Source organism: Denticeps clupeoides, chromosome 17 (assembly GCF_900700375.1).
Source record: "Denticeps clupeoides chromosome 17, fDenClu1.1, whole genome shotgun sequence".
In the NCBI taxonomy this organism is placed as follows: domain Eukaryota; kingdom Metazoa; phylum Chordata; class Actinopteri; order Clupeiformes; family Denticipitidae; genus Denticeps; species Denticeps clupeoides.
Window position 1 is genome coordinate 18,194,647 of NC_041723.1, and position 12,471 is coordinate 18,207,117.

Below are 12,471 nucleotides of genomic sequence, written 5' to 3' on the forward strand. Positions count from 1 at the left end.
CATGGTCTGATAACTGATAGTTCCAGTGGGGTAAACAGACATCCCGCTGTAAGCAAATAAATTGCACTTGTCTTTCATCTGCTGGGTTTAAGCAAATAAACTGTCTAGCTCAATGATACCAGTGTGACCAACCAGTCATTTAAATTAGGTACTAGATAACTGTGTGAATACAAGAAAAATTATATCCCTGTTTCTTTTAAATATGAAAAAAAATGTAAATCATGTCTGCCATTGCTTTTTAGATGTTCTGTGTTTCAGCGGTTTTTGACCTGCAAACTAAACCAACTGGGACATATGACATATACTTATAAAGTGTATTTCAGTGTGTTGCCACAACAATGCAACCATTGAACATGTTTCAAAATGGTAGAAGCCTAATGCGTAACACACTCACCTATGAACCAGAAGACCCAGGTTCAAATCCCACTTACTACCATTGTGTCCCTGAGCAAGACACCTAAAGTTGCTCCAGTGGGGGACTGTCCCTGTAACTACTGATTGTAAGTTGCTCTGGATAAGGGAGTCTGATAAATGCTCTAAATGTAAAATATTTAAACAAATGAATAAGAGATTTGACCAGCAGTACAAACTGCCTGGCGACCTCCAAAACCTACCTGAAGCAGCAACACACATTACATTCCCTTAACTTGTATGCAAATCTTGATTTTTACTGCCTGTTATTTTTATTACATATACATTAACATTTTTTCTGTGTTTGTATATTAAGGTTGTCACATTAATCTGGATAATGATGTGTTAATTTTGGATAATGACATGTTAATTTTTACAAGAAATGCCGTTTTATTTAACCACTTTTGTAATAATGTTTCAGTGCAAAACTGTCAAAAAGTTTTCTAATATTCAAAGCTTGGTAAAGCCCATTGAGTCAATTTTTGCAAAGACATAAGTGTTGTCACCTTGTCATATGAGGTTCACCTTTGACTAATAATGGATCAATTAGGTGTGTATAAAAAGAACCCCAGTACACTAGACCTTCACATCAACTGCAACTAGACCTCTGCAAACATGCCTAAGATTCACTCTGAGATTAAAGTGTTGATTATCAAGAGGCTGAAGACCAGATCCACTGCTGATGTGGCAGACACCTTCAATGTTTCTCAAATACAGAGGATAAAAAAAAAGATTTGAAGAGACTGGAGACGTTTTTGACAAGTCCAGGTCAGGCAGACCCCGCAAGACAACTGCTTGAGAGGACCATTTGTTGGCTCGAAAATCCAAGGCCAGCCTATTTTCCACTGCAGCAGAGCTCCACAAGACCTGGTCACCTGAAGTCCCTGTGTCAACCAGAAAAGTTTGTCTGATTTTGTCTCGAAATGGCCTCCATGGTCAAATCAGTGCCCAAAAGCCAGCACTATACAAAAGACAACTGATAAACTGTGTGGCATTTGCCAAGACCCACAGCCTACTAAAAAGATGGATGCTGGAAAAGTGGCAGAAGGTGGATTTTTCAGAGGAATCTTCTGTTAAATTACACCACAGCTGCTGAAAATATTGCAGGAGACCTACTGGAGCCCGCATGGATTCGAGATTCACCCAGAAAACAGTGAAGTTTGGTGGTGGAAAAATCAAGGTCTGGAGTTACATCCAGCATGGGGGTGTGCAAGAGATCTGCAGGGTGTAAGGCAACATCAATAGTCTGAAATACCAAGAAATCTACCTTTTATATTCCCAACCATAAAAGAGGCCAAATTCTGCAGCACATATTTCCATCTCCACATCAAAGTTCCTCAAGGCGAAGATGATCAAGATGCTCCAAGATTGGATAGCCCAGTCACCAGAAATTTGCCATTCCTGATGACTTCATCAATCAATTCTATGAATCCTTGCCAAACCACATGGATGCAGTCCTTCAAGCTCATGGAAGTCATACAAGCTATTAAATTTGGATCTCACAGCACCACTACTTCATTTGTATTTGCAGTAAATTTGTTCAATTTCTGTATAGGCGACAAAACGTTTGTCTTGCCAAGATTTGACCTGTCTTGATTAAATGAAAAATCTTTTCAGTGAAATTAGTTAATTTCAATGCATTAAACATCATTTGGTAGGGTTTTAGCTTTTCATATGAGCTATTTCTAACACCAATTTATTAATTAAAAGTCAGGTTAATAGCAGGTGTTTCTACAAAATAGATAAGCGACTTTTGTCAGGGACTGTGTGAACATAAAATTTGGGAACCCCAATAAATTGTCTGTACGGTCTGTATTGTCACGCCAACGTGCACAGAAGCAGGACATGCTGGGAAGGGGTTTTATTATAAAATAAACAATAAATACAAATAAACAATGGCGCGGTGGCCGAAAACGATTTAAACAAAGGGGAGAAACTTAAACTAACCCACAGGCGTGTGGCGATTGCCAGAACTCAAAACATAAACACAGTCACTCACAAAAGTAAAGTTCATGACAGAGTTCACGAAAATGCTGGAGATTCCGAAGGGGCGGAAATCTCTCCCTTTTATGCATTGTCAGGATTGGGTACAGGTGATGAGCCCAGCTGCAGTCAATCCTGACAATTATGTTTAATAATAAACATAGCATAACTGTTCCTTTGATAGCTCTTAATGTTCCCATGATTCAGTGATAATAAATTCATTAGGGTTAAATTAATTATTATACTATTGTCAGTGAATGATGGTGTATAGAACATGCAACTTGAATGTATTTATGTATGTATTTATTTAGCTGCACAATTAAACCACTCACAAAAGTTAGGCATGTTTCACTGGAAAATACTGCCATTTAAGCAGAAGCATGCCATGGTGATTTTCTCATGACAAGCAATTTATTAAAATAAAAGTCAACAACAATGGCGACTATGCTCAATAACATGTCATGTGCCCTTGAGCATCAGTTACATCTTGACAATGACGCCTCATGCTGTTCACAAGTCACATGGCATCCCACTCTTTTTGAAGGGTGTCCCTCAGGTCTTTGAGGTCTGGGGTACAGAGTAATGAGACTCTACTGATCTCCGCTGATCCCAGAGATATTTATATGGGTTTCAGGTCTGGAGAACTCCATTTGAGGTACCAGTTTTGCAGGGCACTGCTCACACTTGTCATCCGTGTAGGATATGGCCAAAGGACATTCACTTTTATGTATTTCTGTGACTCTTCCAGTCTCTCTGTATCTCTGTTGCAACCTATTGATGATACTCTGTGACACTCTAATCTCAGTGGCCACTTCCATCTGAGAGCACCCTGTTTAAAGCCTTGCAATGGCTAGGTACTATTGATCAGTTGCTAGGTGTCATCTTTACAAGGAGGACTTTTAAATGCCAAATCTGGAACCAGGAGAGTTATTCATGGATCAATTCATGGATCAAACCCTTGTTGTGAATATTTGGGTATAGCTCGTTGTTAGAGAACAGCAAGTTGTGTAATATTATGAAAGATTGAACAGTTGGACGTGTTCATTCAAAGGTTTTGGGAAGGTCACATTATGTTCACCTGTAAAGATTATAGTATACTTATCTATGTTATGTCTGACCCATGACTCAGACTCAAAATTCATCCTTTAAAGAACCAAATACAATTCCTACAAAACCAAGAAAATGGACCGTGAATTAGTTTAAGAGCTGATTCAGATGCACTCAAACATTGGAGCAACTCACCTGGGGTGTGTCCAGCATCCTTTTTCAGGTACGCAGAGAGTGCAAATTCTTTAAACACACACAGTACCGTGACACATGGCATTCACAGCATTTTTAGGCACAAATCTGAATAAGCTCTTGGCAGTTGCCCAACTGCCCAACACACTGATTGTGTCTTTTTGCACAGAAAGACCTTGAAATGGTCTGCTGTAAAATTAAAGAGTGCTTTTCAGGGAATTCGTACAATGCATGACAAAGGCATAACAATAAATAGAAAATACACAGAAAGATCTGGATTTGAGTTGGAGAGAGGTTTTGAGGGGTCTGCTTTACATTAGACTGATGGAAAAACAACAGGAGAAACAAATGGCATAAACACAATGACAGAAAGGGACAGTGGGTAAAAAGAATCTGTTTATCTCCAGTCAGGGAAAGATGTAGGGGAGGTTGGAGAAAGATGGATTGCCTGAGGAGAGACAGAAGGAAAACCAGTTTGATTAGAGGCTGAGAGAGAGAAAAACACTGGTGCAGAGCAAAATATTAAATGGCTTCAGAGTAAGGTGTATATGTGGTTCGGGTGAGCAATGTGGTATTTAAGGGGATTGTGTGTTTGAGTGTGTGTGTGTGTGTGTCTAGCAGCAACAGATAAGAAACGGGATACAACTACTTAAACTCTACTCCTGCTTTTGCTGATGAGCCGGCTGTCAGAGAGCCTTTGAAAAAGGTTGCTCTGCACAATATTTCAGACAGGAAAAACCACACACTGCTGGGAGGGAATAAACATAGGGGAGCTTGCAGCTCCTCCACAGCGTCTCATTATATAAGGAGGTTCGCATTTCTGCTATATGACGAGAAAAGTGACTTTGAACACATTTTTTGAAATGCAGTATTTTTTGTGCAAGTTATTTAATCGCTGTGTTGAACCCTGATTTTATGGTGCTGGAATTAGCAGTTTAGCCACACAAATCTGACACTATGATTCTAATAGGGGTGGTAGTAGCCTAGTGGGTAACACACTCACCTATGAAACTGAGCAAGACACTTAACCCTAAGTTGCTCCAGGGGGGGACTGTCCCTGTAACTACTGATTGTAAGTCACTCTGGATAAGGGCATCTTGATAAATGTTGTAAATGTAATAGTTGGGTTAGTGACTGTTTTTTAGTAGGAGAACCTGTTTTGTTCTGCTTTTACGATGCTGATCACTGGAATGCATGGCTGGCAGCATCATGCTGTGGGGGTGTTTTGCAGCAGCAGGGACAGGACGACTGGTTGCAATCAAGGGAATGATGATTGTGGCCAACTACAGTGATATCTTGGATGAAAACCTTCTCCAGAGTGTTCAGGACCTCAGACTGGGCTGAAGGTTTACCTTCCAACAAGACAATGACCCCAAACATGAAACGGTGGCTACACAACAACTCCGTGAATGTTCATCAACGTTTACCATGAACCACATAAATCTGCAAAGAAGAATGGCAGAGGATCCCCAAATCTAGGTGTGAGGGTTTGCAAAGAGAGGATCTGCAAAGAGGATTGGCAGAGGATCCCCAAATTTAGGTGTGAAAAACCTGATGCATCATTCCCAAAAAAACAAATGGCTGTATTTTAGCAAAAGGGTGCTTCTACTAAATACTGAGCAAAGGGTCTGAATACTTAGGACCGTGTGATTTTTAATTTTTTCCCTGTTAATAAATCTGTAAAAAATTCAACAATTCTGTGTTTCTGTCTATATGGGATGCTGTATGTACATTTAATGAGGGGAAAATTAACTTAAATGATTTAGCAAATGGCTGCAATATAACAAAGAGCAAAAATATTAAGGGGGTCTGAATACTTTCTATAAAAACTGTATATGTGCTATATGTGTCTGTACACAAGTGGGGTGTGCATACGTTTGTAAGAATGTGTGTAAAAGTGTGCATTTGCAAGTGTGTGTGCACTCTTGAACGTGTTGGAATCGTGGTACTTCTGGCTTCACTCCACACTTAATTGGCTGCTGGGACCCCTGGCACTTTTCAGCAAAGAGGCTGCTGTGAAGGGGCTTGAGCCCTGGCTTCTGCCTTTCTTCTGCTCCCTCTGTGGCTCCAGAGGCTCCATGTTTGTCACCATTAAGCTCAGCTTGCACTCTTCTATTCTCATTCATTGCTGACAATAAAGGCAGGGACGGTTTTTTTTATTCTTTGTCTTTCTCTTTTTTTTTTGCGCTCCCCAGCAGAAACTCAAACGCTCTTCTCTTGCTCGCCCGTGACTTTGAAGTTGGTGGCTGGTCTTGTTTTAATCGCCCACCTCTTCAAACTCCCCTACCTCCTTACTCCCAGCTCATCATCATCCCCATCATTATCATCATTTTTATCATCAGTGGCTGCTTTTGCTACGCCCCCGTCCCCATCTGCCTTCAACACCCCCACACAGCCAGGTGCAGGTGTGATGGGCTTTAAGTCGGGCTTAGACCAAAGGCTCCTAGACTAATATGGCTTTAGTAGATCTGCCATTTGGCTGTTTACAGTGAGGTTCCATCAGGAAAAGTGGCGTCCTGGTTCCTGGTTTTGAGTTATGTTTTTGCTTTGTTTTTTATATTCATCATATTGTTCTGACATTTTGTTCTTTTAATAAACATTCACCATTCCACGTCAGATGCCTGAAGCCTGATCTATTCCATGTGTTTTATTTGTATGAGATACAGGCATAAAAAAAAAATTCAGTTCCTCACAGAGCAACTACAAACTATTCAGCCTTTACTGTTACAATTATTTCTCACCACAATTTACTGTTGAATTTTTAATTATATAGATGTTTTAATAAATAATTAAATAAAAACAAATTTGACTATTTGAGGTCATATAAAATGTTGATTACAGCATGACTGGAGGCAATCATGATTAATTCCAGGTATAAAGGTAGTGCAAGTGGTTGTTTTTGTCAATGGGATACACTGCAGCACAGCACATTGTGACACATTGAAATGTGTCCTGTATTTTTAACCCATCACCTTAGTCAGTCAGCAGTGGGCAGCCATGAAAGATGCCCAGGGAGCAGTGTGTGGGGACAGTACTCCACGTGTTTGGAGGAGGAGGAATGCTGCCCATGACTCCAAGAACACGTTCCCCACTGTCAAACATGGAGGTGGAGACATTATGCTTCGGGGGTGTTTTTCTGTCAAGGGGACAAGACAACTGCACCACGTCAAATGAAGGATGGATGGGGACATATACCATCAAATCTTTGGTGAGAATGTCCTTCCCTCGGTCAGGACACTGAAAATGGCAAAACAGGAGTGGGTCAAAATCCCCCCAAGACATGCGCAAGCCTTGTGTCCAACTACAAGAAATGTCTGCCAACAAACGTTTTGCCACTAAGTACCGAGGCATCTTTTGGATCAAATACTTCTGTCATTCAAGAAAATGCGAATTCCTTTATAACCATTGTCAAATGCATTTTTGTTTTTGTTCTGGCTCTCACTGTTATAATTGACATAATTATAGAATTATATTTTTGTTAATGGCCAATTGTACAAAATCATCAGGGGTTCTAAAAATTACTTCCCCAACTGTATGGCTGTCATTGTCCAGATCCATGTTTGAATGTATTGGTTTGTGACTACATGCCTGGCTGTGACCCAGACTGTGGACCGTCTTTCTGCCAACCACGTCTCCGCTCTGGAGCTCCTGGGTGGTGGTGGTGGTGCTGCTGCTGCTGAAAGAGAATGGGAGAGGAGCTGGCAGCACTCTGGGGACACTGGCTCCTTAATGAACATGCCGTACTGGAGGGGAGGACTGGTCTCATCAAAAATACATAGAGTGGTGGTGTCAAGTCTGCGCTTAAAATAATTAATAAATAAATAAATGACCAGAAAAAGACCTGGATTCTCCGCCTGTGTTCATGGCATTGAGAGCAGATAGCACTTCTCCACCAGGGCGCCTCTCTGGGCTCTTGATGCGATTGATGTTTAAAGATCTGAATGCATCTAAAACTCCAACAGGCTGTGAAGGTTGTAGTGCATTGCTTATATTCTCAGTTGTTGTTCTAAATGTTCTTGTTCCCGTCTTTATTCTGTTGTCAGCCTCTGAGCGGCAGAGTGTTTCAGGTGCAGGCACCGTGTGGCGCTGGATGCTGTTCGCTGATGCTCTTCTGTTTTTGCAGGGATTCACTGTGACAGCGTGTGCCCTCAAGGCTTCTGGGGACCAAACTGCTCCTTCACTTGCTCCTGCCAGAACGGCGGCTCCTGCTCTCCGGAGGACGGGATGTGTGTGTGCGCACCCGGGTATCGTGGGACGTCCTGCAAAAGGAGTATGTTTCCTCCTCACATCTCTACTCTGATGCGTCATCAGTCAATCAATTCTGCACTTACCGTGACCCAGCCAGACCCTCACTCTCTCAAGACGAGCCAAGAATAGCTGAGATTCCAACTCAATTAAGTGCTGTGGTTTCTCCGTCAGAATGCTGACCTTCTACAGGACTTTTTTTTTGTTGAAGGAATCATCCAGGGAGATCCACAGAGAGGCACTTAGCAGCCTGGTCATAAATGGCTGATAGTCCAACGTAAATCACAGGCCATCTCTTAATCACTGTGTTCCCTGGGGGGGTCTCGTCAGCCCCCTCTACTCGACTGTTTACCCCCCACAGACACTGCTATCCAGTGACAAGCCCACTGATTGGTGGCCACCGTCAGAGACCAAACCCTATAAGTAGCACCCAGAAACAGACACAAATTACAAATGGCAGGGCTGTGTGTGTATATGTGTTTGTGTGTGTGCGCGCGAATGCTTGTGAGGTGGGAAGAGAATGCTATTCATTTCCCAGCTCTATCTGCAATTATCTTAATCACGAAGGCTCGTCACCGACAGAAAGAAAGGTCATCCAGCGCAATAGTTTCTCACTACTTAGAGTAACAGCAATTAAAGTAAATCAGTATTTTAATGAAGAAAAATGACCCCGAAACGGAAGTTACAGGCAGTGTGAGTGGCAGCTGAAGACATGGACGCATGCAGTGCCAAACAATGACAACGCAAACCCACTGATTCCTTCATCAGTGTTTCTCAAAGAAACAATTATAGCAATTTGAAACAATTAAAAGCAATGCCGGGAGAAACCTCCTGGCCTAGATGTATTCTTTGATTAAATCAGGTCATGTTTAATGTCATAGTGAATACATGACTTTGTTGGATTAATGGTGGAAGGGTCAACTAGTAGAGGAATGAGCTGGTACTGATGCTGATCCCTGAGGTGCAGATGCACAGGATCACATGTCATGTGTTGTATTCTGATCAATTTGGGTGATTGGTCGATTGGAACTTGTCCATTTTAAGGTATCTGTCAAAGAACACAAATCCCATCAATAATACACTGTTTGTTTGTGTGAAACCTCCAGACCTATTTGGCTTCATCCTTCTGTGGTATTCTGGTCTATGGGACCCGTTTCAGATTCTTATTATAATTTAAACCTGATATTCCTTAAGATTGGCTCACATATAAGATATTTCTCTGCAAACCCCAGCTTCAAGCAAGGGTTTAATTATATAAAGCAGACTGTACCTTATACCATAAAGCCTGTTCATAAACTGTATTTCCTCTGTGACATTTATGCCCAAATCCTGAGTTTAATACATCTCTATTTGAGTGTAACAAATATAAAATCAATATTCACCAAAATATTACAACATCTGCCATGGACATGCGATGAACAAAATTGCTTCTGAAATTATATGCACAATTATATTCAGAAGCGATAAGTATAATGTCCATATTAATGCCGGGATGATATATTCATGAGATATTGGTGTGTAATGAATGCCTAATATTATTGTTCTCCATTTGTACTAATGAGATTTAACAGCAAGACAAGGACCCGTTCTCTGATTAAGAATATCAGTGACATCGTAACACTATATTACAGCTAGGGCTAATCATGTTGTAAGACTTACTTCAGGGTTTATGGACAGCTTTCTAAAAGTAAGAACTTAATATAATATAAATATAATATTATATCCACAAGAAAGCCAGATCTTACGTTTAATCTTACAATTTTTTTAATGTACACATAAGTGTTTGTATCTTCTGGGTTAATCAATCTCTTTTTTTCTTTTTGCCTTTCATTATCTATATTTGTAGCATTATACAGTTGAAACCAAAAGTTTACATACACTGTATAAAAAGACATATATAACTTTTTTCTTTCTGTCTGATATTAAATCAAACAAGTTTTAGGCCTGTTCAGAATCCCAAAATAATTTCTATTTGCTAAATGTTATGATAATGTGTGAGAATTGTTTTATTACTTTCTTCAAAGTCAAAAGTTTACCTACACTAAGGTTACTATGCCTTTAAACTATTTGGGAACGCCCAGATGATGATGTCATGGCTTTGGAAGCGTCTGATAGGTTAACTGACACCAATTGAGTTTATTGGAGGAACATCTGTGGATGTATTTAAAGGCACACCTCAACACACTGCTTCCTTTTGTGACACCATTGGAAAGTCTAAAGAAATCAGCCAAGACACCAGGAAGAGAATTGTGGACCTCCACAAGACTGGTTCATCCTTGGGGGCAATTTCCAGATCCCTGAAGGTGCCACATTTATCTGTTCAAACAATTATACGCAAGTATAAACAACATGGGAATGTCCAGTCATCATACAGCTCAGGAAGGAGATGGCTTCTGTGTCCAAGAGATGAACGTGTTCTGGTACAGAATGTGCGTATCAATCCCAGAACAAAAGCAAAAGACCTTGTGAAGATGCTGGCTGAAGCTGGTAAGAGTGTATCACTATCCACAGTGAAACGAGTCCTGCTACTCAGCGAGGAAAAAGCCAGTACTCCAAAAGCAACATAAAAAAGCCAGATTACACTTTTCAAATACACACAGAGACAAAGACCCTAATTTCTGGAGATGTGTCCTGTGGTCTGACGAAAAAAAAGATGAACTGTTTGGCCATAATGACCATCGTCATATTTGGAGGAAAAGGGAAGAAGCCTTCAAGCCTGAGAACACCATCCCAACTGGGTAGTATGGAGGTGGCAGTATCATGATGTGGGGGTGTTTTGCTGCAGGAGGGACTGGTGCACTTCACAAAATAGATGGCATCATTGAAGCAGCCTCTCAAGACATCAGCCAGGAAGCTTGGGCGCAAATGGGTCAGAGTTGAAAAGACGGCCTACAACCTGACTCAATTTCACCAATCAATCAAAATAAAAAAATCTATAAAAAAAATCTCTCACACATTATTTTGACATTTAGCAAATAGAAATTATTTTGGCAATCCGAACGGACCTATAACTGAAAGGGTTTTGTATGATTTAAGAAAGACAGTAAGAAAAAAGTTTTATGTCTTTTTATACAGTGTATGTAAACTTTCTGTATATGACTTTTTTTTCTTTTCCTGCCTTTTAATTTAGTTAGTTTTCATTTCTAGTATTTTGTTTTCGGATCTATTCTACTGTGAAAACTACAATATCAAATTCATCTTTATCCTTGTCACATTTTGTGTTTGTGATAGAAATGTTTTATTTTCCACCTTCGTTTAACCTCTGCTTTGACTGTGGAGAAGATGAATAAATAATTTACAAATATGTCTCTTTTATCAGCTTCCACTTTTCTTGATGTGCTTTTCAACCTCTTCACAGTTGTGCTTTCTTCATTTATAATCTTTCAATTTCAATCTGTATTGTTTACACAATGCTAACCCTTTTTTCTGACCTTTTTTTCTGTCTCTTTTTGCCAGTCTGTTCCCCCGGGTTCTATGGCCACCGGTGTAGCCAGTTGTGCCCGCAGTGTGTTCACAGCACGGGTCCATGCCACCATGTCACTGGACACTGCGAGTGCCTGTCTGGCTTCTTTGGACCCCTGTGTAACCAGGGTAGGTAACCCCCATACAAGACTTCTAGTAGTATCGGTGTTTGAAATATTTTTTAGAAGGTTGAAAGATAACTCATTATTTTTCCACTGAAACAAACAGAAATTCACAACTAACCAAAAGAATGCATAAAGCCATGAAATGTAATGTTAAAAACACAAGCTATATTGAGTAAAATAATCATTAGTATTTCATGTAGAAGGTTACAATTGCATGTAGAAGGTTCAATGCTCATCAGTGTTGCGGACAGGAAGGCAGGCGCGGTGCCCATCGAAGGTGCGCCAAGCTGAATCTGCGATGCTGCGAAGCTGCAAATAATTGGCTTTATCAGTGACACTGACAAATTTCCTTCAGAGGAAATCTGAATATTGCTGAGGTGACTCTGGAATATTCAGTGGCTGTGTGGATGTCAGGTCAGTATCTGCGCTCATTTTTTTTATGTAGACCCCATAGAAAGACTGGAGAATAGTTTGTTTTCAAAGGAGGGCACACCAACAGACACACAATAATGAAATTAAGCACAGTTACTGTTTTGTTCATATTGTGAATTAGGCCAAATCAGCATGAATCTGATGAGTGATCTTTGTTTTTACGTTGTAACATCATATGTTTTTTTCTGATAAATATTGGTCCCTTTGTGAGATGAACAGTAGACTGCTTGTTTGACTAAGAGTCCGTTTCCAGGTTGACATGGAGTGTTTCCTTCTCCCGCTAATGAACCTTTCTGAGCCAGGCTCTATAGCAAAGCATCCAGCTGAGCAGAAACTTCCCAATGAAAAATAGATATAACTTTTCATAATAATTAACTAGTCTTTTCATGAATTAAGGAAAGGCAGTAGGCATATATAGAATTCACTTTCATGGCTCTTTGAGGGCTGTCTCATGAATAAAAGTTTAATATGTTAAAGGAAAAAGAAGGAACGGAAAAGTCCTGTGTTAATTTGTTCAAATCATAATTACTAAAAGAAAGTCAGGGCTCTTGGGAAGGTTAGCTAGCCCATATAC

The 12,471-nt window shown here is 40.3% G+C and overlaps 1 protein-coding gene across 4 annotated transcripts in view; it reads left to right on the plus strand.

The window, feature by feature from the left end:
- Window positions 1–12,471, plus strand: part of megf11 (multiple EGF-like-domains 11) — a 124,585-nt gene that overhangs the window by 95,221 nt on the left and 16,893 nt on the right. For all 4 annotated transcript variants that reach the window (XM_028957890.1, XM_028957894.1, XM_028957893.1 and 1 more), the window contains 2 exons: window positions 7,757–7,903; window positions 11,335–11,469. In XM_028957890.1, the coding sequence (XP_028813723.1) occupies window positions 7,757–7,903; window positions 11,335–11,469 (282 nt within the window). The remainder of the gene's footprint in view (window positions 1–7,756; window positions 7,904–11,334; window positions 11,470–12,471) is intronic.